At 58.4% G+C, this 24,197-nt stretch overlaps 7 protein-coding genes across 7 annotated transcripts; 5 read left to right on the forward strand and 2 right to left on the reverse strand.

The window, feature by feature from the left end:
• Positions 1-410: 410 nt before the first annotated feature.
• GGTG_07519 (CMGC/CDK/CDC2 protein kinase) lies at positions 411-3,501 on the forward strand. The gene is made up of 4 exons (XM_009225343.1): positions 411-989; positions 1,165-1,338; positions 1,502-2,177; positions 2,258-3,501. Exons 2-4 carry the CDS (start codon positions 1,302-1,304, stop codon positions 2,529-2,531), a joined length of 987 nt encoding a protein of 328 aa, XP_009223607.1. The 5' UTR covers positions 411-989; positions 1,165-1,301; the 3' UTR covers positions 2,532-3,501.
• Positions 3,502-4,884: 1,383 nt separating this feature from the next.
• On the forward strand, positions 4,885-5,241 carry GGTG_07520 (hypothetical protein; the record flags this gene model as incomplete). Its single annotated transcript, XM_009225344.1, has 1 exon — positions 4,885-5,241. The coding sequence occupies one exon, from the start codon at positions 4,885-4,887 to the stop codon at positions 5,239-5,241; it is 357 nt and encodes a 118-aa protein (XP_009223608.1).
• A 3,379-nt stretch (positions 5,242-8,620) lies between these two features.
• On the reverse strand, positions 8,621-8,982 carry GGTG_07521 (hypothetical protein; the record flags this gene model as incomplete). Its single annotated transcript, XM_009225345.1, has 2 exons — positions 8,621-8,800; positions 8,971-8,982. 2 exons carry the CDS (start codon positions 8,980-8,982, stop codon positions 8,621-8,623), a joined length of 192 nt encoding a protein of 63 aa, XP_009223609.1.
• A 712-nt stretch (positions 8,983-9,694) lies between these two features.
• GGTG_07522 (hypothetical protein) lies at positions 9,695-10,174 on the reverse strand (the record flags this gene model as incomplete). The annotated part of the gene is made up of 2 exons (XM_009225346.1): positions 9,695-9,815; positions 10,146-10,174. The coding sequence occupies 2 exons, from the start codon at positions 10,172-10,174 to the stop codon at positions 9,695-9,697; spliced, it is 150 nt and encodes a 49-aa protein (XP_009223610.1).
• A 397-nt stretch (positions 10,175-10,571) lies between these two features.
• On the forward strand, positions 10,572-15,453 carry GGTG_07523 (PHO85 cyclin-1). The gene is made up of 2 exons (XM_009225347.1): positions 10,572-12,220; positions 12,369-15,453. Exon 2 carries the CDS (start codon positions 13,778-13,780, stop codon positions 14,891-14,893), a length of 1,116 nt encoding a protein of 371 aa, XP_009223611.1. The 5' UTR covers positions 10,572-12,220; positions 12,369-13,777; the 3' UTR covers positions 14,894-15,453.
• Positions 15,454-18,077: 2,624 nt separating this feature from the next.
• GGTG_07524 (hypothetical protein) lies at positions 18,078-21,260 on the forward strand (the record flags this gene model as incomplete). The annotated part of the gene is made up of 1 exon (XM_009225348.1): positions 18,078-21,260. One exon carries the CDS (start codon positions 18,078-18,080, stop codon positions 21,258-21,260), a length of 3,183 nt encoding a protein of 1,060 aa, XP_009223612.1.
• Positions 21,261-22,825: 1,565 nt separating this feature from the next.
• GGTG_07525 (hypothetical protein) lies at positions 22,826-24,081 on the forward strand (the record flags this gene model as incomplete). The annotated part of the gene is made up of 3 exons (XM_009225349.1): positions 22,826-22,951; positions 23,033-23,354; positions 23,450-24,081. The coding sequence occupies 3 exons, from the start codon at positions 22,826-22,828 to the stop codon at positions 24,079-24,081; spliced, it is 1,080 nt and encodes a 359-aa protein (XP_009223613.1).
• Between the last annotated feature and the right edge of the window lie 116 nt (positions 24,082-24,197).

Below are 24,197 nucleotides of genomic sequence, written 5' to 3' on the forward strand. Positions count from 1 at the left end.
GTCTCAGGTCAGCACCCAGAACCCCCACCAAGGCGCAAATCATGGGGCGCATTGGGCAACAGCTGCCTCTACCCACCCTCGTAAAGACTCCGTCTGTTCGAATTCTATTTCTTGTATAGCGGTCTTTCAAGCAACACCGTTGCCGTGACATATGCATGGGACCTGATCCAGCAACAGAGTCACCAGAGAGACCTCCCTAGACCGACTGGGAACCGAAGGAGGGGCGGATGCGATAAGGTCACGATAGCAAATAGTGGGCCCCATCCGTCCCCGCCTGCTGCTGTGGGAATGAGCCAAAGAAAGGCAAGCCAATCAGAAGCAACAACGACGACCTCAGCATGCTCAGCTCAGAGCTGAAGGACCAAGCAATCCCTGCTGCCGTCTGTTTACCACAACACTACCAGCCCACATTGCACCAAAACAACCTAGCTCGTGCTGGCTTCGAGCCCGCCAACCGCCAAGCCATCAAGCATCACCCAGGCCGCCTCGATCCGATCTTGCGGCACCAGTCGCCGTGCTTTGTTTTTTTTTACTTGTCCTTCATTTGCGCCTGTTTACGCCCCAATGCCAGAGTCCGTCGTCATGGTCGACCACGACATGAACTTCCGTTCGTAATCTCCAGCGTCCTGTGCCGCGCTGCCCGCGACTTTTGTTTTTGCACTCGCCTCTCTTTTTCTGCGGGCAGCTCCTCGCGCACGCTCATTTGTCCCCGACCCTTGTTTTTTGCCCACTCGGGAATTGGCGTCGCGTCGCTCGATTGACCCAATCCTCCCCCGCGTCGCGCTTCTGGTTGCCCCTCGTTGCGGCTCGAGGCTCCACGACACCCAAATTCCACTCCTCCCTGTCCTCTATACCGCTCAACACCAGACCGCAGCGACCATCCCTCCTAAAAACCGATCTCGAAAACGCCGAAACCCATTTGACCCGACGCCGATCCACTTGCCCACCGTCCCCGATTCTTTGCCCTCCAAAACCGTGCCGTCCAACAGGTCCAGAGCCCTTCACTTCACCCTGCGTGTTCCCCTATGGCTTTGATGCTTGCTCTCGCCCGGCGCTTTGCTGGCTTTCCTTTTTTTCTTGGCTCTCTTTTCTTTTTGTTTTTCTGTCGTCCTGTCGTGGAAGCATTTTGCGAACGCACTCGCTGACCCCTGTCTTGATCTACAGGCGATCTCCGCGATCCTAGAAGCTTTTTCGATACTAGGGACAGCATCGAAACCGACGACGAGACCCTCGAGGAATACAGGCCAGGCGCACGTCTCTACCAGCCACCCCGCCACTTGCAACTCGGCAAACCAAACGTGATGGAGAACTACCAGAAGTTGGAGAAGATCGGAGAAGGTGGGCTACTTTCCCGCTTAGCTCCTGTCTTTCCCCGAAAGGCGAAGTGCAGATTTGTGGTCGGCCCTGGCTTGTTCTGGGGCTGGATCCTGCTCGCTGCTTAGTGCCGTTTCCTTGCCACATGGTGTGCTGACGACCCGCGCTCGGCGCATGCAATTTGCAGGCACGTATGGTGTCGTCTACAAGGCCCGCGACCTGTTAAATCAGGGTCGTATAGTGGCCCTGAAGAAAATTCGACTCGAGGCTGAGGACGAGGGAGTGCCATCGACGGCCATCAGGGAGATCAGCCTGCTCAAAGAAATGCGGGACCCCAACGTCGTCAAGCTACTCAACATCGTCCACGCCGACGGGGCTAAACTCTATCTCGTTATGGAGTTCCTCGACCTCGACCTCAAGAAGTACATGGAGGCTCTGCCCGTGTCGGACGGCGGTCGTGGCAAGGCTCTGCCCGAGGGCAGCAGCTCTCAGCTGAGCCGCCTGGGCCTGGGTGAGAACATCATCAAGAAGTTTATGAGCCAACTTTGCGAGGGTACCCGCTACTGCCATTCGCACCGCATCCTGCACCGCGACCTCAAGCCGCAGAACCTGCTCATCGACCGTGATGGCAATCTCAAGCTCGCCGATTTTGGTCTCGCCCGCGCGTTTGGCGTGCCCCTGCGCACTTACACACACGAGGTCGTGACGCTGTGGTACCGTGCCCCGGAGATTTTGATCGGCGGCCGCCAGTACTCGACGGGCGTCGACATGTGGTCTGTCGGCTGCATTTTTGCCGAGATGTGCACGCGCAAGCCCCTGTTCCCTGGTGATTCCGAGATTGACGAGATCTTCAAGATCTTCAGGTGAGACCACGTCTTGGCCGAGTTCTCCCCTGCCCTTTCCCGACGACAGAACTGACAAGGGCGATGGGCCTGCACCGCAGACTCCTGGGAACACCGACCGAGGAGACGTGGCCCAGTGTCACGGACGAGAACATCTACCCTGACTTCAAGCCGTCGTTCCCCAAATGGCAACGCGACCCGAACCAGAAGCTGTGCTCGAACCTGAACGAAACCGGACTAGACCTACTCGAGATGATGCTTGCCTACGACCCGGCCGGCCGCATCTCGGCCAAGCAGGCCTGCAACCACCCATACTTTGAGGACTACGATCCTCCGCAGCGCTCGGGCCACGCCTCCAACGGCTACCGTCATTAGTCTTGATACCCCGTCTTTGATCAGTTGCCGCCCGCGTCGCGCCACCGACGAACCCCTCTCCCCGATATCGCTAGACACTGGTCCAGGAATCTAGCACGACGCCGACCGTAGTAGCTGTAGCGAAGGCCACGAGATCTCACCTCGACCGCGTCCTGTGATTTACTCGCAGATGTATCTGAGGAGCACGACTTAAAAGGACATGCTTACAGTCTTGTTTTGTGTCTGCTTTTCCAGGATAGTTGGCTGCGCGGTTTCCCTGCCATTACTGTTTCCTTACCTGGGTGGGATAACGCGCTCTGATGCATCAATGATTCCCCCCTCGCCGATTACATTGCATTAAAACTTGTCTGTTTTTTATCATCTTTGTTGTTCAATGCCAACCACTTCTCGGGGCGTTCCTATTCCATGGCTGTCGCCCTCGCGTGAATGCGCGCTTCGAGCTGTGACCCAAATCTTGCTTGGCGGCTCTGCAATGGGATGACGAACTTTGACTGAGGATACCATCCTTGGTGTGCTTCGAGCTTATCAACCCAGATTCTCGGCTGTCTATACCAGGGTTGAGGTCGGCTTGGGCCGAGGGAGTAACGAAGTATTATCCTATTCCAGTCCCGGATCGGAGGTTGATTAGACGTGGGGTCGAGGCGGCCATGCGACGGCACCATATGCCCAAGCAGCCAATCTCCTGTGGGCGGTGCTTGGGCAAGGCAAGGCGCTCTTGCATACGTCTCGACATGCCCATTTTCTTGTAGCCGGCATCCAGAGCTCGCTCATAAGGTCCTTTGGCACACGACCGTACTCCTCTTCTCCCCCTCGCCTTTATCACATTTGTCACGAATCAAAATGTACGCAGCACTTATGTACTCGACTAGACGGAAGGCGCAGGACGGGGAGGCTCTGGAAAACCTTTGGGGGGGTGGACTGAACTCGGGCTTTGCAATTATCCTGTTTGGCGACGATGAATCTGCCCACCGCCTTGACCTGGTTGATGTTTCTTGTGAGTTTGCTCCGCCATGTGCTTCTTGGAACCTGGCAATGCCTTTTGCGCTGCGTCCGCCTAGCGTACATGGGGTTCTTGGTAACTTCACCAAAGGTTCCCGTGCTTTCTTGCGCCTGTGCGAGGCGCGATGACGTGTCTGGCCCCCTACGGCATGTCAATACGCAACGCGGGTTCATAGCGTGCCGTTCACTGCGTATTCTTTTACAGTCGACTTTCCTCGGTCGATTCTTTGAGGGGCAAAATGCGCGACCGCAGGACTGGCTATACGACATGGTTCAAATAGCGCGGGAGAAACCATACTTTATTAGATACATTCAATGTTATTGGGGATCAAACTGCGCTGTTTGAGGGCGACTCTTTTCCAGAAAGGTGTAAACCCCTTCAGGGGCTTGAGTTCAGCATCACGGAACTGCTCCCGCATCCCCGACGAGCCCGTCGGCGCCGGTTCCTGTATCAACTTGATTATCGCTGTGCATACACCATCCCCCATTTACAAGCACGCCGGCCTCCAGCCGCCGAATTTCCTCATCCCAAGTTACACGACGGCAGGTGGAAAAGAAAGACGTCAGACTGCTTTGCCGAAATTACACACGCCGCAGCCGAGAGCGGCGGCCGCCGCCGGGGGGGCGGGAGGATCAAGGACACGGGAACGGGAGCGGGGATGCAGAATTGGTGGCGGCAACAGAAAACGAGAGGGGGTGGCCAGTATATAAGACCGTCTACATTCTAGCAGCAGGCTGGCGGGCATGTATTTGGGCTGGGAGGGGGTGGGGGTAGGGAGAGGGGAAGCGATTCGCCGACAACGGGACGACATGGTCTTAAACGCCCTACGCCCTGACATCGGGGGTAGGGGTTGGTGGGCACATTTGCGGCTGCTGTGCCATGGGCTGGAATGTTTAGGGGTGTTGTGGAGGGCGTGGCTGGCACAAAAGAGAGAGACACACGCACGGGTGCGCGTCCAACATGGAATGAGGAGCTGACTATTGCTTGACGGGACATTACTACCGGCCACTGTTGATGATGGGGGCGGCGGGGCGAACAAGGGCATGAAGGCGGTGGGCGGGCGGGCTGGTGGTGAAACCCGGCCGCCCCCAAAGACGGCACCCGTATGTGTCTCGGCGTGTTCGGTCAAGTTTGGGTTGGGTGCGAAAGGGACGGTTGCATCCGAGCACATCCGCGCCTCGGGCGGTCGCCGGCTGTGGTGGTGGTGTCCTGGGTAGGCCATCAAAGCCAATGATTGGAATGCATGCAGCAAAGCGCTATAGCCCGCTTGAGGCTCATCCCGTCGTCCTACCCCAAAAAATTTTTTTTTTTTTTTTTCTCGCTGCGTGCCCGGAAGCGGAGCGGAGCTAAGCCATGGACGAAAACACGGCCACGCAGAAATACCCAACCTACCCTACTGTACTTAGTATCTGCATCTTTTGGAGGCTGAAGAAGCGAGTGGGCCAATGCACATGCAAGACGAGGCAGAGCCGACGTGTGAGGATTGATTGGCCCTGTGAGGGCTTCCCTTTGTGGGCTCCAGTCCCAGGGCCAGACCATGACAGCCTTGGCCCCCACCGGCGAGGCCTGGGTCCGGGGACTGGTGAGACGCTGACGGGTCTCCTGGGAGAGGGCGTGCGAGTTTTGGAAATGGGGTTGGTCTTCTCAATTGCGCTCAGACCTTTTGAGGCTCTGCGATTTGCTGTCCACGCCGAGCGGATAACACGTTAGTTCGGCTGTTTGATTTTCTCTGTGACGAAAATGTCCGCGGTGTGCCCTGAAAACGATTTGCCGTTCGCTGGACTGGCGGCGATCATCGCTTGCGTTCCATCTCGCTGTGTCGCGTGCCATTGAAGCTTCTCGATTTAGCGGCGGGTTAGGTGTACAGTGCTACAATGCTACAGTACCGACTCGTGCGCCTTCTGCTACTGCCAGCCCATCGTGGCGTCTAAGCCAACCTATCATGGGTCGCTGGGCGGGCCGGGGGTTTACTATGCACTGAGACGCCCGCCGTGGGTTACATGCCGCGGCCCGTGGGCTATTTTCGGGGGCGGGAGGAGGCTTGTCATTGATCCATTGGTCGGTACGGTACAGTATATGGCTTGTTCATTTCGTTTCCTTGTGCCTTTGTGCTTGTGCGCGCCTGCGGAAATGTGCAATTGCCGTGTCGGCGTCAATGGGAGATTGGACAGGCCTGCAAATACGAGATGGGGGAGGGCAGAGGAGTCGTCACGGGCCGCCGTAGGCGTTGCCTTTCGAGCTGAGCTCCGCCTGCCGGTCGGCTGCCTCCTCTTCAAAGGGCGGTCGGCAGGAGATTTAATAGCGAGATTGGCCGCTGCCAAGCCACAACTGGCCAGCTGTGTCCGCGCAAGAGGCTGTGGCTAATGCATCGTATCTGCTGGCGTCAGGATCGACGCTTGCGGGTTAGGGTATTGTAAGCCTCGTCCCGACGGATCCCCAATTGCGTCACCTGTCTGCTCCATCTTCCAGCCTAGTAAGACACGATGGCCGGCCTCGGGATCTTGCCAGCAGGCGGTTGCATATGCACACTAACACGGCGACACAGCTACGTGATCCCCTTTCTACCCAACGCAGCCGTTCTGACTCATCTCCCGACTTGTTGGTTTCTTGTTCTAGGCCCCCTCCTTTTCTGCCACCATCGGGAGGGGCAAGGAGCAGGGATCGCTGGCAGCCCGCGGGGCCAACCACCATATTCGATACGGGCGGTAAAGGGGGGCCGCCGGGCAGTCATGCAGGCGCCGCAACTGCGTGGGAGCCGGGTCACGGTCGCTCTTCCGTCTCATCGAGGAAAGGCTGCAACGTGGGCGCATGGCGGCGACAAAGAAAAAACACGCAAACAAGGACAGCATGCCCCTTACTCTTCCCCTCTCTCTTACTAGCCCAACGGGCGGGGTTTCGGGCCCGGAGGACGGATTACTAGACAAACACCCACCGGAGGAGCCACGGCGGGGAATTGACGGTGACGATGACGATGGCGGAATGAAGTGTGGTGGTTAATCCCCGCTCCATCCCAGACTCCCTCGAATACCTCCCATATCTATCATTCATGGTCAAAAACAATAAATAAAAAAATCCCGAGGGATGCACCACAGCACATGCCAGTCGGTGGGTGACGCCGACCGCACCACCGCACGACCGGAGCCCCCGTGAGCACAGGCCGTCATCCTGACCGTTACGCCGTCGAGATCGAGGGCTGTGGCCCTGCCTGTCTCTGCCGCAAAACCTGCCGCAGTCACACCTGGTACCTACACCACCAAGTGATACGAACTATAAAGCCTGCCCCGCCGGTTGCCTGCATGCTCTTATCGCAACCGTGGTAGAACCGTGTGGCTGTTAGCTCTCGCCGCGTGGCATTGCGGCATCCACATCGGTTGCAAATTGTCTTGGATTGCGCCCCCTCGCCGTCGCCCGTGATCTGCAACCCCTCATCCCCCCCCCCCTCCCCTTTTTCTATCAAGCTGTTTGAGCCACCAGGCGTACTCACGGCGATGGCGGCCTCCCATTGGCTCGGGCGCGCCCCTCCTGCTTGTTTCATTGTTTCACCGCGCGGCTGGCCAATTAGAGGGCAGGGCGGCATGTCGATCTGGGGGCCTAGAATTCCAGAGGGAGGAAGGGGGAAAAAAGGTTGCCCGGCGCCACTTTTCCGTTCCGACCACCACAGCCACACAGCCACACGTCGTCCCCCCGCGGACAAGAAGCACAGGGGGTCGGGCATGGCCGGCAGAGCGGCTTTTTCGCATTGATTGGCTGTCGTCGACGCATTCCAAAGGGGGGGGCTTGCTGCCGCCGCGAGCGGGGCCGCGCGCCGGTTCCCGCGGCTGGTGCTGGTTCAATCGGCATCTGCCACGGAATAGGGGGTGAGGGTTTCGTTTGTTTTGCTTTCATAGTCGCGGCTTTGTTGGCCATCGTCTTGCGTGCAGGTCACCCAGCCCCCTTCTCTTCTTCGACCGACATTTGAGAGGCTCACAATGGCCCGTTGCTATTTGGCGGTGTGCAACAATTGCTTCCATCCACATGCTCTCTCTCCTCTCATGTTTTTTTTTCTGCCCCTGCCCGACACCCAGGTTCGGCCACGTCTTTGTGTGGCGAGTTTATCCCGCTCCCAAGACTTTTGCCCTGATGGCCGTTTTCCCAGATAGGGCGCAGCATAATAGGGTTGGCTTCTGAGGAAAGTTGACGTATGGTTGGGAATGGCAGTCGCGTCAAGGCATTATCCATGGTCTATTGGGGTGTGCGCAAACTGAGTCTTGATTCCATCTACAAGCTTATGCCCGCCACCCGTCCTCACCAAAGGTAAGCTCTCAAGGCTGATTGCTTAGCATTGGCCTGTCACTTGTTTTCCGGCACCGAGGTCATGCCTGGGCAGCAAATCTTCCACCGCCCAGCCCCCGTCTATGGAGATCTTTCCTAAAAACGACCAAGGTCACGTCTTGTTGTCCTCCCGCGGCCTATCATTCCAGGTTCCCTCCTCGCGGGGAGGGCGTGCGGCTTGCTGCCAATCCCTAGGTTTAAGGGGCAAAATAGTGGAGTCTAGCTCAAGGGTGGCACGGCCTGTGGGCCAGGCTGATAATCCCACACCCTCTTCCGCACCGGGGCCCAATCACGTCGCGGGCGAACGCTTGTTGATCCTGGCCCGCCCCTCATTGGTGAAACGTAGGCGGGGAGGCAAAAGGGAAAAAAATAAAATCCATGCGACGATCCGCGACTCTGGATTTGGAAAGAGGCTCCCAAGAAGGACGAAAATGCAGGCTCGGAAGAGCCCGTTCCTGGGCGCGGATCCCTTTACTCGTTGTGGCTTTGTGTCTACCATTCATGCCTCGGAACGCCCAAGCGTTCTTTACTCCGGATGCGTATCCGCCTGGCTGGGATGGTTCGTTCAAGCCGGGAGGGGGTCGGTTGTGTGGAATTTGGAGCCGAACGCGGACCGCGAAGCAGCAGCGTCGAGTTTCCCCTTGCATCGGACCTGCAGAAAGACTGCCCGTGGCGTTTGGAGCCATCAGCAAACGTCAAGCAGGTGCCGCGCGCTGCCTTAGCCCTCCCAGTCCAAAAAAAAAAACCTAAACAATTATACGTGGGGCCGCCTGCCAAACTAGCCACCGGACAAACTCCTCGAGCTCGAGTCTATTCCCGGCCTGTTTGTTTGCCCTTCAGTCTCAGGGAGCGACGAGCTATCCCAACTCTTAGCTCCCAGTGGCAAACAAGGGCAGCTTGCAGCTCCGCTGCCGCCGGCACGAGAGTAGACAGCCTTCTTCTGATAGACGCCCTCGCGCTATCGGACGGGTTGAGGTAGCCAGCTAATCCCTGGCATGGGGTTATCGATCCATAACGATGCCGCCAAGCGAGTCTATATCCGTCCTTCAAAGCAGGGGGGTAATGGGGATCGCATGCCATGCCCCCACATTTGCCCGTCGCGATCCCACCCTAGCTTTCCGAACTTACCAATGATCCCATCTTTTGCCCGTCAGCCTTCCCCGGCACCCAGGGTTTTTGGCAGGTTTATTTCGAGAAACGCATTGTCTGGGGGTGGCGATGCCTTCTTTTTCTTCTTTTCTCGACTTCTTTCCCACTGTCCGTTCCACTCTTGCCCGCGGCACGTCCTCTCGCCCCGGGAACTTGAAGCGAAGAGCCTCCTTCCTTGGCGCACGAGTCGACGGCATTGGCGACCGCGGACCAAAAAGTGTGAAAGTGGGAGTTTGTTACGACCAGGGCGCAACGTCCAGCCCTAACGCTTCCAGCCAGCCAGGGGGTAGCTTACCCTGTGGAGTTGAGTCGGCTCTCCTCCTGAATATGGCATTGAGCCCACCACAGGCCTGGCTGGTCCCAGTGCAAGGCTAGCGCATCTTTACACGTCTCCTCCCGACCCCCGGGGGCGCCTAGGCGCGGCGCATTATTGCCAAGTGCATCTCCATGTACCTAGAGCCATGTTGCCGTGCCGTGCGGGACAAGATTTCTAGCCGTGCTAGCTGGTGGTGGACGCTCGGACTCGGCCTGGCCGCGGGAGCTGAGGGCCAGAGCGACGCCGGGTCGATGAGCAAGCAAAAAGGCAGAGGGCACCAGCGGAGGGAGGCTCCTCAGCTCGGGCGTGACTAAACAGGAGCGGAATTTGGAAGCGAAGCGTTGATAAGCTAGCTGCTTTACATTCCGGGGACCGAAAACCGGCAGGCTAACGCAAGAGACCAGCCTTGCGAGACGTGCTCTTGGTCGTCAGGCTCGGAACAATAGACAGATGCGGGAAAGGGTTGGCGTCAGTCGACAAGTTTGGGGCGGCCAGGCACAGAACAAGCCTATGTTAGTTAGTCCCGATGACATGTCAAAAATGGGGTCGAATCGAGCCGCGGGCGATGAGGATAAGCAAAATCAGCAAGAGGAAAAAAAAAAGACGACATGTTGTAAACAATTAGAGCAACCGCCCACACAGCCATTATTGGCCGCTTCTGATGCGGCCATGGTCGTATTTTGCCCGTCGCTCAGCCATTGTCGAGATTACTGCACACCGCGCGCCATGCACGCACTGCGCGCCCATGTGGAGTCTCATGGCAAGTTAGAAGGGGGCGACCAGACCAGCACCACGAGACTAAGGAGCCACGACGGCCCAAACCCGCGCCGACACGTACTCGACCCAAGAGAATTGGCGTGGTGCCATGGCGAGGAAAGCAACAGCGCACACCGCAGCAGGGCGAGGGATATGCCCTGTGGGCCAACCAACCGATCCTGCCCAACCCAACCGTTTTTTGTCTTTCTCGTGACGATGTGCACGCAAGTGCCTTCGCTCGATAGGTGGCCGAAACCCCACACCTAAACGACTGGTTGTAGCGGCCGCCTTGGCTGTGCCTCGAATTGATGAGCCTCGTCGTCTCGATGCTGCAAGTCGCACCAAAAAAAAAAAAACCCCAGCACGGACACGCACACCATGCTCGACAGGCTCCAAGAAAGCCCAATGGCACTCTGGCGCCCAGTGGCAGCCGCATCTGCGAAATAGGTGTAGACGCAGGAGGGCGGTTCTGGACAGTCTGTTTCATGTTTCCACGTCTCTCGTCGAAGAAGCGCCAATTGGAGGCCCTGCATGCGTGTGTGTGGGTGTGGTTTTGATTATCGCTCGCCCTCCTGAGCCGTTCCACACAGGACCTTTGCCTCTCCCATTTTCATGGACCACAGACACACATACACGCGCATGCAGGAGCCAGTCAATCAATCGGCTGCCTTTCTTGACGACAGGACCCCTGTCGACTTCCGTTTTGCCCAACCCACCCCCACCAGTCCAAGAAGCAACCACAGCCAGTCGAGCGTCGGCGACACGAGATTTCCAGAAACCCAAGCGTCTGGCCCCTTGCTCCAATTCCCGACGCCCAAACTCCCACAAAAGCCCACACGCGCTGCGAGAACCCGCGCGTTTGAGTCCCGGCGAGGAGGGGCTGTGCACCACCGCACAACGTCTTGACGGGCGGCACAGGCCAGCGTCGGGCTGGCTGGTAGGCTGCCCGTTTGACGCTGCAAGGGTGAATTGGCCGGCGGCAGCGGCAACGAAGACGGCCGATCGGACCTGGATGGAGGTTGATTGGGGCTGCCACGAGATGACTGAACAGAAACAAGCGCGCAGGAGGACAAAAAAAGACGGGCGGACAGCAGGGCCGAGACAGAAGAATAAAGAATCGCGGCCTTCGCTCTATCGTGTCTGTGTTTGAGGAAATGAGTTTCGACACCATCTGCCGGACCTCCCTTTTTTTTTTTTTTTCCCTTCCCGACTTTGAGGATTAATCTATTTACACTTGGAGCAACCGGTTTTGCATCCATCCCTCGAGTCTCGGGATAGCATTGAAATCTGGACCGTTCGGCACGACTATCTCGCACGTCACCATACAACAGCGCATTATTGTTATTATTGAGTGGGCTGAGATTTTTGCCTTGTCTTTTGTTGTGCCATCGTTCGTTGACCGAAGCCGACGCACCTTGACGAGTCTCCCGTCCGCCCTTCTGCAACCTCGCATAATCGTCAATTGTTTATTTTGCATAGACCAGTCCGGGACTGTCGATTGCCTTACCTATTCTTTTAATTCGCAACCGATTTTAATCGGCCTCGTCCTGAGACGACCGACCCGCTCTCGACGCAGCTGTCCGAAAGCAACCACAACCAAAAAATCAGCACTGAACCACATCTTGGCGCCAACGTGTTCGTCCATCTTGCTGCTTGTGACCTGGAAACGGTCATCCGGCATCACGACAACCGTCATCGCCTCACTTGTTGAAAAAGGGACTCCTCGCCTCGTTGCACTCTTTCTAGGGTCTCTGCCGTGGCAGTTCGCACCAATTTTTGCTCCCAGCTCTCCTTTTTACTACAACTCGCCTGGCTGCAATCCCCAGTCCGCCCGCACGGCCCCTCTAAAAACAGCATACGGCTGCACATCCAGCATCCCGGACCGTCGCCTCCCGGTGCAGGCCCCCGTCGCCCGCCCCAAAAAAGCACACGGCTCTTCTGGGGGTTCGCAAATCAACTTGCCATCCTCGTCCTCAACTGCCGGCTGCTTTTCGCCGCCCGCTATTTTTGAGGTCGCCACAAGCATCCTCTAGGGTCGGACTCGGCGGCATTTCCCGGATCCGTCGTTGTGTCTTGGCCTGGCTGCCTTTTCTTACTCGGGCTCCTTTGGACTTCCTTCGCTGGTGTTCCAGGCTCTCCTTTGCGCCCAAACAGTTGGTACGTGCACTGTAAAGCCCGCCAAGCCCCAAGACAAGCGCTGTTGTCACCACTGTGCAAGTCACCAGCCGACCCACATAATTGTGGACCCGGCTGGGCTTGACCACTGATGCCGGGCTGCATTCGCTGACTCTGCTTCCCGTCTTAGTGGTCGCGCCAATTACTGGGACCTGCTGGCCTCAACTGCAGCTGCAGTAGCAACAGCAGCGCAAACAGCAAGCAGCAGCGGCCTCAATCTTACTACGCTCGTGGGCTTCTTGACCAAGACAAAAGCGCTCGACTCTGCTTCGTGGCAACCATCTCGTTTTGTACAATCATCACTACACCAAAACCATCACCTTCGCTGTTTCCTGTCGCTTGCCTTTTGAATATCACGTGGGAAGACATCGATCCGACAACCTCCATTGTTGCCCGACCCTAGCCAATCGCTCGCCCCGAACGACAGCCGCTCAGCCACACAAAGCGTCCAGCGCCCAAACCCAGTCCAGAACCCCCCGCTTGACCCACGCCGCGTCAACCCGAGACTTTTGATCGACTCGCGCTCGTTGCCACAAGGCCGCCGCGGAAGAAGCATCAGCTACGTCCCTCTAGCCTGCCTGCCCTGCCAGCTTCGCAAGTGTTGCGCCCAGAGATCCTGCCCGGGAGTTCCAGGCCGTGTTCTTTGTCATCCAAAAACGCCGGCCCAAGCCCCCCCCCAAAACACACACCTCTCTCGATCCCGCGATCCCCGCGATCCCGAGATTGATCCAGGCCCCTTGACTGATTTGACTTCTTGCCCTGGGCGAACGAAAACGCCCCTCGCCAAAAAAAGGAAAAAAAAAAAAGCCAGGTCCGCACTATTAACCACAAACCTATCCAGCGACAGCCTGTGCAACACCAGGCACCGTGAAGAGACCGGCCCGTCCATCTGCCGGCCTTTGACTTTTTGTCCTGTGAAATAAGACCCCGGCCCGCCAACGTCACGCCTTACATTCAGCCTCGTGGTCTCCGGCGTCAGCAAGTGACGAATCCCAGCTGCCTCTTTGATCCATTCCAAGCCTTTGGGTTGAGAGACAAGGCCCCATTTGAGTGCCAGCGCCACCCCACCTGCCACCCAACCCTGCCAGAGCATTTTGTCTCTTGCCCCCCTCCCATTCCAGAGCCCACGCCTCCCTTTCCCCAGTTTTCCGAACACGCCCATCCCGCCCCCTGCTCCCTGCAGCACCCCCCCTGCACACTCCCTGCCAGCCCGACCCCACGCCCCTCCTCGGCACGCCTCCCCCCCTTGACAGCCCACAATTGGACTTCGCCGCGCCGCTTGAATAGACGGGACAAAGCGCAAGCAAGCAAGGCCATTCTCCTCTGCACACAAAGGGCCTCGACTGGAAGAAACATAAAGGCGATAGATTCCTTTGACTTTCCCATCCAATCTCATTTCCAGCCTCATCCTCATCCGGACAGACATTCCCATTCATTCATCGCTTCTTGTTTATCATACAACAAGATCTTTGTCTGTCCACCTGGAGTACCTGCCTACCCCCGCAGATACTTATTCTCCCACCACCCAGACCTTCAGACATGTCTGCAGCAACAGCATCATACTACAACATGTCTTCCAGCGTCTACTCGTCCCAACTCAGCAACTACAGCATGGATCCGACTTTTACCCAGATGAGCCCGGTGGAGCTCGACGCCGCTGCTCTCGACACCTTTGTTTACAGCCCCGTGACCGAAGCCATGATCGAGCACCTGGCCAACAGGACGAACGAGGTCATCGCTTGTGACGCCCCGGCACCGTCCGGTAAGCGATCGTCCGAGCCCGCTGAGGTCGACGAGGGCCCGATCCCGACCCTCAAGGAGTTCATCACCCACCTCGTCGTCTGCTCCAACGTGCAGGTGCCCACGCTCATGTCCTCGCTCGTCTACCTGACCCGCCTCAAGGCGCGCCTGCAGCCCCACGCCACGGGTCGCAAAAGCACCCCTCACCGCATCTTCCTGGCCACCCTGATCCTGTCCGCCAAGTACCTCAACGACAGCTCGCCCAAGAACAAGCATTGGGCCCGCTACACCTACGTCCCTGTCCTGACCCCGACCGAGGCCGGCTCCGGCATCGTCGCCGACTTCAGCTTCCGGACCGCCGAGGTCAACGAGATGGAGCGCCAGCTCCTCTCGCTCCTGTGCTGGGACCTGAGGATCGAGGAGTCGGACCTGATACGCGAGTTCGAGCCCTTCCTGGCCCCCATCCGCAGGGACGCCGCCGACCGCTTCGCCCGCCGCCAGCGCCGCAAGTACGAGCAGGCCAAGGCTACCGCCGCCGCCGCCGCCGCCGAGCTGTCGTCGTCGCCGCCGAGCAGCATCTACTCGGCCTCGACCCGCTCGGGCCGCTCCGACAGCAACGCCTCGGACGTGTCGGCCGCCAGCAGCAACGCCTCGGCCCGCTCGCGCTCCATCTCGCCCTACCCGCCCAGCCTCACCTACTCGCAGAGCCCGTCCGACTCGCAGGGCGACTCGCCGCCCTCGCACAGCAGCCGCGCCACGACGCCCGAGGACCACCAGGCCCCCTCGTACGTCTACTGCGGCGCCGAGGAGGCCGTCGCCGACAGCCCCAGCTACCAGCAGAAGGCCGTCCCCGCCGCCGAGAAGCCGAGGCCTCACATCTTCAACCGCCTGGCCGCCGCCTTCCAGTCGCGGTAAAGGGGGTAGGCCTGAGCATGCACCCATCTTTCCTATGTCCTCGTCTTTTTCTTTTCCTTTGTTATCTGTAGCGTTTTGGGCTCAGCGAAGGCGTTGGAGGGGTCACAAAGAGTTTGGACTTTGACCGCCACACAAATTGGTTTTTTTTCTTTCTTTGCCTTATTTTCTGCACTTTTATTCGGCACACATCTTCTTCTTTCATTAACATATTATCTCCCCAGGTTAGCGTCTCTCTTTTTTTTTTTTCGGATTGGGTTGGTTTTTGGAACTGCGCATATATCGGTGGCAAGTGTTTTTTTTAGCATTTTTTTGGACAGTCTTTTTTTTTCTTTTCCTGGTGGGATATGTATCCAGGCTTGGATATGGAGTTTTTGCGTTTTTATTTTGGGCATCTGGCGTTCTCTTGTATTTCCCCTCTCACCTTTTGGCAACAAAATTCCGATTTCCTTTTGTTCTACATTATACCACTTTCCTTTGGTCTTTTAGGATAAAACGTGTCATTACGGGCGACGATAAAGAAAGAAACAGTTCTTATCTACATACCATTCATTGCTCCTCAACTTGATGCACAGTGATGTTCTCATTCTTCCATCACTGTGGCTTCGCTAGGTGAGCTGGGTGCTGCCTTGGGCAATTGAGGGGTTCGGCGGACTCGGGCGTCGCTGGCTCGCTGGTCCGATTCGGCCCTTGTTGACAATAGCGTATTGAGGAGGAAAAACTTTCAGTCTCGCACGCCCTCTGCCTCCCTGTCCGATATTGAGATTGGCTGCTGCGGGCGAGCATCTTAGTTGATGGATTGGAGGCTTTCCTGCAAGCAGCAAGGACCCCCCTGCCCACCCGCCCGACTAGACCGGACCGGGACCCAAGCCACCATCATGGCCCATGGGGCTGACTTGTCCGGCGTATTTTTGTTTGTATATGGTTGTGGGCTCAGCCCACCAACAACCAAAAAAAAAAAAAAAACACACACACGCATGGGATTGTCATCGTTACTGCAGCCCTTGGGATTCCGAATTCTTTCGGACGCGATAGGCTTGGGTGAGGATAGGGCGTGCGTGACCCCCGTCGCAATCAGACGATGCCGGCAGGGTGGAGCGTGGATTTGCTGGCTGGCTGGCTGGCTGGCTGTTCTCAGCTCAGCTCGGGCCCCATCATCTCCTGATGTTTGCTGCCCTCCCTTCCAATGCCTCGACGCCACCAACGGCGATTTGCTTTTTTCCTGTTCACATTGTTTATGGATCAATGCAATGTTACCTTTCGTTGCTTCTTTCGTCGTCGCCCCCCGCATGGCCTGGGCTGGTAATCAAAAGAAGTTGTCCGTTTGGCGCGTCCATGCGTTCGCTGCGAGATGGGCAAGCAAAAAAAAGCAGCCCCGGCTTCGAATTCGCGCGGTGCGTGCGGCGGCCACACCCTCCCTCCCTCCCCTTGCGTGTTGCATCTCCCACTTTCACGACTTGTTCCCGTCGTCGCACTGCCCACTTGTCGCCCCATAGCCCAACATTATCCGTTCCTTGGATGCACGTCCAAGTCTAGCTAGCCGCAATTTCATTACTCTCCTCTGCACCGGCGAGGGGTTGCAGTAAAAAGTCCCAGTCCAGTCAAGTCATTTTGGGGGTCTAATGCAAGGGACGAGCGGTGTGGGCGTAGGTGCATGTTCTCTGTGGCTGCTACGGGACCTTTCTATTTCCGCAGCGCAGGCTTACGGCAAAGCAGGAATATTTTTATGCACGGACGGTTGCAGCACAGTAAAAGGCTTGAGATGCAGGAACCGGGGGGGAAGGCGCGGGCAACTGTCAAATGAATTGATGCTGTTGCTGACTGCATCGACGTCGTATTTTTCGGCATTCGAGCGACACCCCCTCCTAGCCGCAGCAAGCAGCTGGGCATTCTGAATTTCAAATGTGATCACCACAGCAGCAGCCCGGATGAGGCAGACGACGTCGGCTAAGCTGAGTGGTGTCTCCAGCATCGTGAGTCACCGAGAAGGGAGGAGCATTGGCATTGGCGCCTGATTGAAAGCGCCACGGTGCACGTGCCACGCACGCCTGCGGATTGTGTGGGGTTGGTGGGTAGGTGGGTCGGCCGTCGCGATGCCGTCAACTTGATGCGCCAACACGACGAGACCGCGTGATGCGAATCTCAATAGAGTCCAAGGCACCGCGATCCCACGCCAAGCCGGCCTCGACTTACTCTCTCGGTGCTTTCCGCACTGCACCATCATCCCACGTTGCATCCCATCTGGTTTTTGGAATACCGACAACTACGGGCCTTCCCATTGGACGCAAAAAAAAACCCCTGGATCGATTCCCCAAGAGGTTCCGGGGGAGCATCAGCGGCGCCATCGTCTTGTTCGCCTTGTGGCTAGAGCCCAGCTAAACGGGCCCGACCTGGGTGCCGGCGAAACTCATCTTCTCTTTCCCCGCTGGCATCTGTGGCTTGATACTACCGAGCCCGGTCTCCCTTTAGGTTCACCATGTCGTCGCCAAGTGTGCGTCCCACACACCAACCGGGGCGAGCCTGCTCCTGGCCCGGCTCTGCAGGAGGTGCTAGGTGCTGCCGGAAGCCCCGAGAGCAAGGCGCGGCGCTACCCCATGCTCTGTCAAATGATAGTGGTGCCGTGCTTGTACACCCGAGTCTTTGACCATAGTGGTCCTTTTGCAGCGAGCTGGCCCCACGATGTCACCCGCCTGGCCTTTCTCGAGGGGGTGTCGAGGCTAAAGCCTCGCGGGGTTTCTCGGCTTCCTAGAGCGGCCCAGGCTCCCGCCATGGAGTGTGGCTAGTGGTCGCGAGGCGCTCTACCTTCTTGATTACATATCCAGATGCTCAACTAGCTAGACCGACGTCATTCTCTCGGGACCGGAGCTTGTCGTGATGGGCTCCTATGCTTGACGAAATGGTCGTCGGGAAGAGGGCAGGGTCGGGGAACCCCGCTATAAAACTCCAGCGCTGCTCACGATCCAGCGACTGTGACCGCCTGGACGTCAAGTTCGTCTATCCGGCGGTGCGGAACAGTCGCCCATATCCGACTCTTTACCACGGTCAACGATGGATAAGTATTGTCTCGTTGCCGGTCTTGGCTGGTGCAGATTTCGTGTCCCGGCATCCGCACCCTCCCCTTTCGTTACTGAGCAACAGGACTATCGTCTCGCAAAGGACAATCTGAAGCTACCGGCCCATCGTCAAGATGCATGCCCCAGTTGCCTCCAGTCGGCGCTTTGCCGCCCGGCTGTCAGCCCTGCTCCTGGCCCTGGGCGTCTGCGCCAACGTGCTGGCCGTGCCGCTGGTCCCTGGGAGCGACCCCACCGCCGTGCCGGTCCTGAAGCCCCGTCAGAACGCGCCTCAGGAGACTGTGGTGACTGTCACTGTTGCCAAGCCCGGGCCAGTCACGACCAGGATCATCACCGAGGATGGCACCACCCTTACGGGGGTTATCACTGGTCCCACCATCTTTCAAACCAGGGTGTCGACGCTTACCCTGATGCGGACGTCGACCAAGACATCTACCGCTTTGAGGACGACTACCGGGACGTCTACCAGGAGCACGACCCGTTCCGTTACTATCACGTCCCGCATCACCACCAGGATCGCCGGCGCGCTCAAGACCCTCACTATCCTGCGCACCACCACGGTGCCCCCGCGCACCACGACGCGCACCCTGACCCAGGTCCGCACCTCGACAGCGCCCACGCGGTCCGTTACGCTGACCTCGCGCATCACCACGAGGCTGTCTGGTTCCTTGACGACCCTGACCCAGATCCGCACCACGACGGCCACGGCCACGGCTCGCACCTCTACCGTTACCTCGGTCTCGGGCATCACGACCACGGCGAGGTTCACGACCATGGCCGCCGGCCCGACCAGCTCCGTCACCGTGGTCCGGGTCGTCACGGCCGATGGCACCACGGCGACGGTCACGCAGACGCTCCCGGCCAGCTACTTTATCGTCACCGAGGATGGGACCACAGTCACGTCAGTCGTCACGCCTGACTCGGAGACCGTTACGGCTGACCCGGAAACCGTCACGGCCAACGGCACGACCAAGACGGCCACCGAGACGGCCACCGAGACCCTCGCGGCCAACTCCCTAACTGTTACTGAGGACGGCACCACGGTTACTTCTGTTGTCACGGCCGATCCGCAGACTGCAACGGAGACTGTCACCGCTGGGCAGACGGAGACAGAGACAGTCACCGCCGGTCCACAGGCAGAGACTGAAACCGTCACAGCTGCGCAGACGGAAACCGAGACAGTTACTTTTGGGCAGACGGCAACAGAAACAGTTACCGCCGGTCTGCAGACGGAAACTGAAACGGCCACAGCTGGCCAACAGACAGAGACCCGGACCGTCATGGCCGATGCACAAACCGTGACGGAAACCGCCAGCATGGCGGCTCCGGAAACTGTAACTGTGACTGCTGATCCGCAAACCACAACGGAAACTGATGGCGCGGCGGCTGCGGCTGCAGAGACTGTCACTGTTACGGAAACGGCCGGAGCGGCAGCTACGAGTGTAGAGACTGTTACAATCACAGAGACCGCCGACACAGCAGCGACGGGAGCCGAAACCGTAACAGTCACGGAAACCGCAGGCACAGACGCTTCTGCTGGAGCAGAGACTGTCACCGTCACAGAAACAGCAAGCGCGGCAGCAGCAGCTGCAGAGACTGTGACCATTACAGAAGCGGATACTCCAACAACCGCGGCTCCGGAGACTGTCACGATTACGGAAACCGCGGGAACAGGATCGGGTGCAGAGACTGTGACTGTTACAGAAACAGATGCTACGGCAACTGCGGCTCCAGAAACTGTAACCATCACGGAAGCCGCCGGCACAGCACTTGAAGGCGCAGAGACCGTCACAGTTACAGAAACAGATGCCACAGCAACTGCGGCTCCAGAAACCGTCACAATCACGGAAACTGGCACAGCACCTGCAGGTGCAGAGACTGTTACCGTGACGGAAGCCGCAGACACAGCAGCTGTTGGAACAGAGACTGTAACAGTTACAGAAACCGCAGGCGCAGCCTCCGAAACAGCCGCCACTATAGCTGTGGATCCGGAAACTGTTACTATCACGGAGACCGCCGGCACGGCGGCAGCACAGCCGGAAACTGTAACCGTTACGGAAACAGCCGCCACTGCAACTGCAGACCCGGAAACCGTCACCATCACGGAAACCACCGGCACGGCAGCAGCACAGCCGGAGACTGTCACTGTCACTGAGCCAGCCGGCACGGCAGCAGCAGCGGCAGACGCGGAGACCGTGACGGTCACAGAAACTGGTGATGGACAGACTGTGACCCTAGCCACTACAACGGAGACGGATACTGTGACCGCAACAGACTCGGAATCCGAGGCGACTGTGACGGTCACTGAGGGCGTCGAGACTGTGACAGTTACCCAAAGCGCCGAAACTGTGACTGTCACAGACACTTCAGCAGATGCCAGCCCGGCGGCAGTGGCTTATACTGTCACTCAGACCGCCGACACGGTGACAGTTACCGCCACCTCGGCAGATTTCAGCACGGAAACAAGGATTTACACCATCACTCAAGGCGCTGACACGCAGACATTGACGATCGCCAGCACGGAAACAAGGGTCTACACCATCACTCAAAGCGCCGACACCATAACCATCACCAGCACCCAGCCCGCTGTTACACAGACTGTCAGCCAGAGCGCCGGCATCCAGACGGTGACAGTTGCTAGCACGGAAACCGATGTGTACACCGTGACAGCCGCAGACACACGGCCTGTCATGACTGAGACCGTCACCGAGAGCGCCAACGCCCAGACGGTTACCATTACCCAGAGCGCCAACGCGCAGGCCGTCGCCATGACCAGCACGGAAACCGACGTCTATACCGTGACAGCCACATACACGCAGCCCGCCATCACCCAGACAGTGACCCAAACTGCCAATGCGCAGACGGTAACCATGGCCAGCACGGAAATGCAGGTTTATACCGTCACGGCCACAGATGTGCAGCCAGCTGTCACCCAGACGGTGACCCAGACCGCCAGCGCGCAGACTGTGACCAGCACAGGGACCGACGTGCTCACGCTTGTCAGCACTCGGCCAGGCAGCGTCCAGACACAAACCGTGACCCAGGGTCCCGTTATCCAGACAGTTACCCAGGCCGCAGACGCACAAACGCAGACGGTGACCCAGAGTGCAGATACCCAAACTCAGACAGTCACCCTGAGCGCCGATACGGTGACTGTGACGCAAAACGCACCGGCCCAGACCCAGACTGTGACCCAGGGCCCCGTGACTGAAACCATCACGCAAACGGGCGATGCCCAAACGCAGACGGTCACTCTGAGCCCTGTTACGCAAACAGTCACCCAAAGTGCAGATGCCTAGACGCGGACAGTTACCCTCAGCCCCGCCACGCAGACAGTGACTCAAAACGCCCCTGCCGAGACCCAAACCCTGATCCAGAGCCCCATCGCGCAGACAGTCACTCAAAGCGCAGACGCCTAGACGCAGACAATAACGCAGAGCCCTGTCACCCAAACCATCACAGAGACGGCGCCAGCAAAGACGCAGACCATCACTCAAACCACAGGCGTGCTAGATTTGAACACACCCGCCACCCATGTGTGATGCAAGGGATCGGCAGGCCACATGTGGTTCGGTGCCTGCGGGGTCCGTTTCCGCCCAGGCTCAGGGGCTAATCACCCTCAACCTCTCTTCCCTTGTATCCTACGTAGACATGAACAGTCGGAACTTGGCGCGTTGATGCCAGTACCCTGCTTTATTCGATACCACATTCGCTCAAAATGTTTGGCGAGCGATGCACAATTTTCTCGTGGTGTTCCGTCGTTGACTTTTCGGGATATATGATGCTTTCGTATACCACCATGCTTTGAACTTGCAATTGGGAGTCAATACAAAAGCAGTGTCGCTTGGGATAAGACTGTGCCGGCCATGTTCGGCCCCTGACCGCCGACGTTTGCCTCTTGGACGCCGCTGTCTGCCGTCGCCGCAGACTTCTCATTGCTACGTCACGTCTCTGACCCGTCTCCTCCGTCTCGCCCAGGGCAGGCAGGGCCAATCTGCCAGATACCAAATCCCTGGATGGCCTAGGGGGGGCTGGCTAGAACTCGACAGGGCCGCCTTTCGCAACCCTCATCGGATCCACACAGACGTGTGGTCTTGGCAAGCGCGACTTTGCGACCGAGGCGGGATTCGACAGCCGATGGTCGAGGGACAGCTGAAGCGCGCATGGGAGGCCCTTTTTCTATATTTTCTTATTCAGTTCTTCACTCCCATCTTGCCGGGGGTTTTTGGGAAGCCCTCGTCCCAACCAACCGGCGCATTCGCAGCCGAAACCGGCCCAAGGATGGCCCCTGGACGGTGGGCGGGCGTTGTGAGCGCGGGCAGCCAACCAGCACATTGGACGACCCGAATGCGACGCGCGCTGGCACCTGGGAGTTGGCTGCGCGTCGGGCGTCATGCGGCAGACTTTGGCAGATGGACCAATGCGCGCGTCTGGGTGGCCTGATAGCCGTCTATGGTGTGGGTGGATGGGTTATTATATAGGTATATTATGACGTTTGTGCCCTCGACTCTTTTCCCCTTTTCTTCTTCAGACGGGATGGCAACCTTCCTGTCTGTGGCGTTGACGAGATCCTCCATTTTGGGATTTCCAACGATCGAAATCTATTGTTCCCTCCTGTCATCGCTCCGGGCCAGTCTCTGTCCGCCCGTCCCTGCCGGAGCTGTGCACCTACATTAGGGCCGCAGCACCGCCCTGCAAGCACCACAACCGACCGATGACGTACAAAACTCTAAACCTACGGTGGACGGCCATATAACCGGCGTCAGCACCTGCACGCTGGATGGGCTTTCATCCACGCATCGGGCTGCTACTGTGACTTGTTCGGCAGGTTCCAACTTGAGACAGAGAAACAACAGAAAAAAAAATGAAATTACACTACCCGAGCATCATCGGCATCGTCACGGCCGCCGCCGCCGTCGGCATGGGCATCGCCCTCCTGACGGCCACCGGCTCTGCGCCCAATGCCGGCGTCGAAAATACGTGGATAACGGTACGAGAGCCGCCCTCATAGTGAAAAAAAGAAAGAACCCAAAAAAGAAAACCCCCGGGCTGACATCCACCACACACACAGCTCAACACGTCCCGGGCCGGCCAGAGCACGGTGCAAATATCGCAGGTGCCTAGCAACAACCCTGGCGTCGACCCTAATAGCCTGACGGGGATCCTGACCGGCCTACTCGACGGCCTACTCGGCAGCCTGACGGGCGCCGTGAACGGCCAGCTGAACGACCTGCAGGGCGAGCTGGTGCGCAACCTGACGCGCAAGGTCGGCCTGCGCCAGGCCTACCTCTTCTTTGTCAGCCACGTGTGCGAGGGCGACTTTGTGAATCCGAACGATACGGACTCGGCCGTCAACGTGACGAGGTGCTATTCGTACAAGGACAAGTCTGAGGGTGGGTTTTTCTTTTTTTTTTTCTTTTTTCTTTTTGGGAGGGGCAGCCCATATGTCCTTTTGCCAACACCACTAACACAAACCGAACAAAAAAAGGCCTCCGCCGCATCTCGTCCCAGATCCCCTCCTCCTTCGTCTTTGGCTCCACAAACGTCTCTATCCCCCTCGTCGCCGTCCTCGGCAACACCCTCTCCTCGCTCGTCGACCTGGCCACGCAGGGGTCCGCCTTCATGCAGGCCATGCTCGTCGTCGGCGTCGTCTGCACGGGTCTCGTCCTCGTCGGCTCTCTAATCTTCGTCGTCGCCCTGCAGCGCCGCCCCGTCGCAATCGCCCACCTGGCGCTCGCGCTCCTCGGCTCCGCCGCGTTCTGGGCCGCCGCCGTGGCCGCCACGGCGGTCGCGTACGGCGGCGCGGGGCTCATCAACGGCGGCGGCGGCGAGGCGCTCGGCGTGCGCGCGTCGGCGGGGTCGCGCCTCGTCGCCATGGCGTGGGTCGCGGCCGTCCTGTCGGCGCTGGCGGCGCTGCACTGGTGGGTCGTCTGGTTCGTCGAGTTCAGGCGCCACGCCTACGCCAAGCGCCGGCGGACGCCGCAGCAGCTCGGGAGCTACAGGGGCATCCTGCGCGAGGTGCGGACCGACCGGACGCTGCCGCGCGAGGCGGAGCCCGTGGTCAAGGAGGAGGCGGGCGTGGGGGCGGGGAGGGATGATTTGAGGGCTGGGAGGATTTGAGGGGTTGTGGGATGATGGGATGGGTATGTGTGCTAGGGCTGAAAGCATAAGCCGACTTTTATAAAAAGAAATACAGCATGGCGGGCTCGTGTTGGTTTGAACAGGATGTGTTCTCA

Source organism: Gaeumannomyces tritici (assembly GCF_000145635.1).
Source record: "Gaeumannomyces tritici R3-111a-1 unplaced genomic scaffold supercont2.4, whole genome shotgun sequence".
NCBI classification, from domain to species: domain Eukaryota; kingdom Fungi; phylum Ascomycota; class Sordariomycetes; order Magnaporthales; family Magnaporthaceae; genus Gaeumannomyces; species Gaeumannomyces tritici.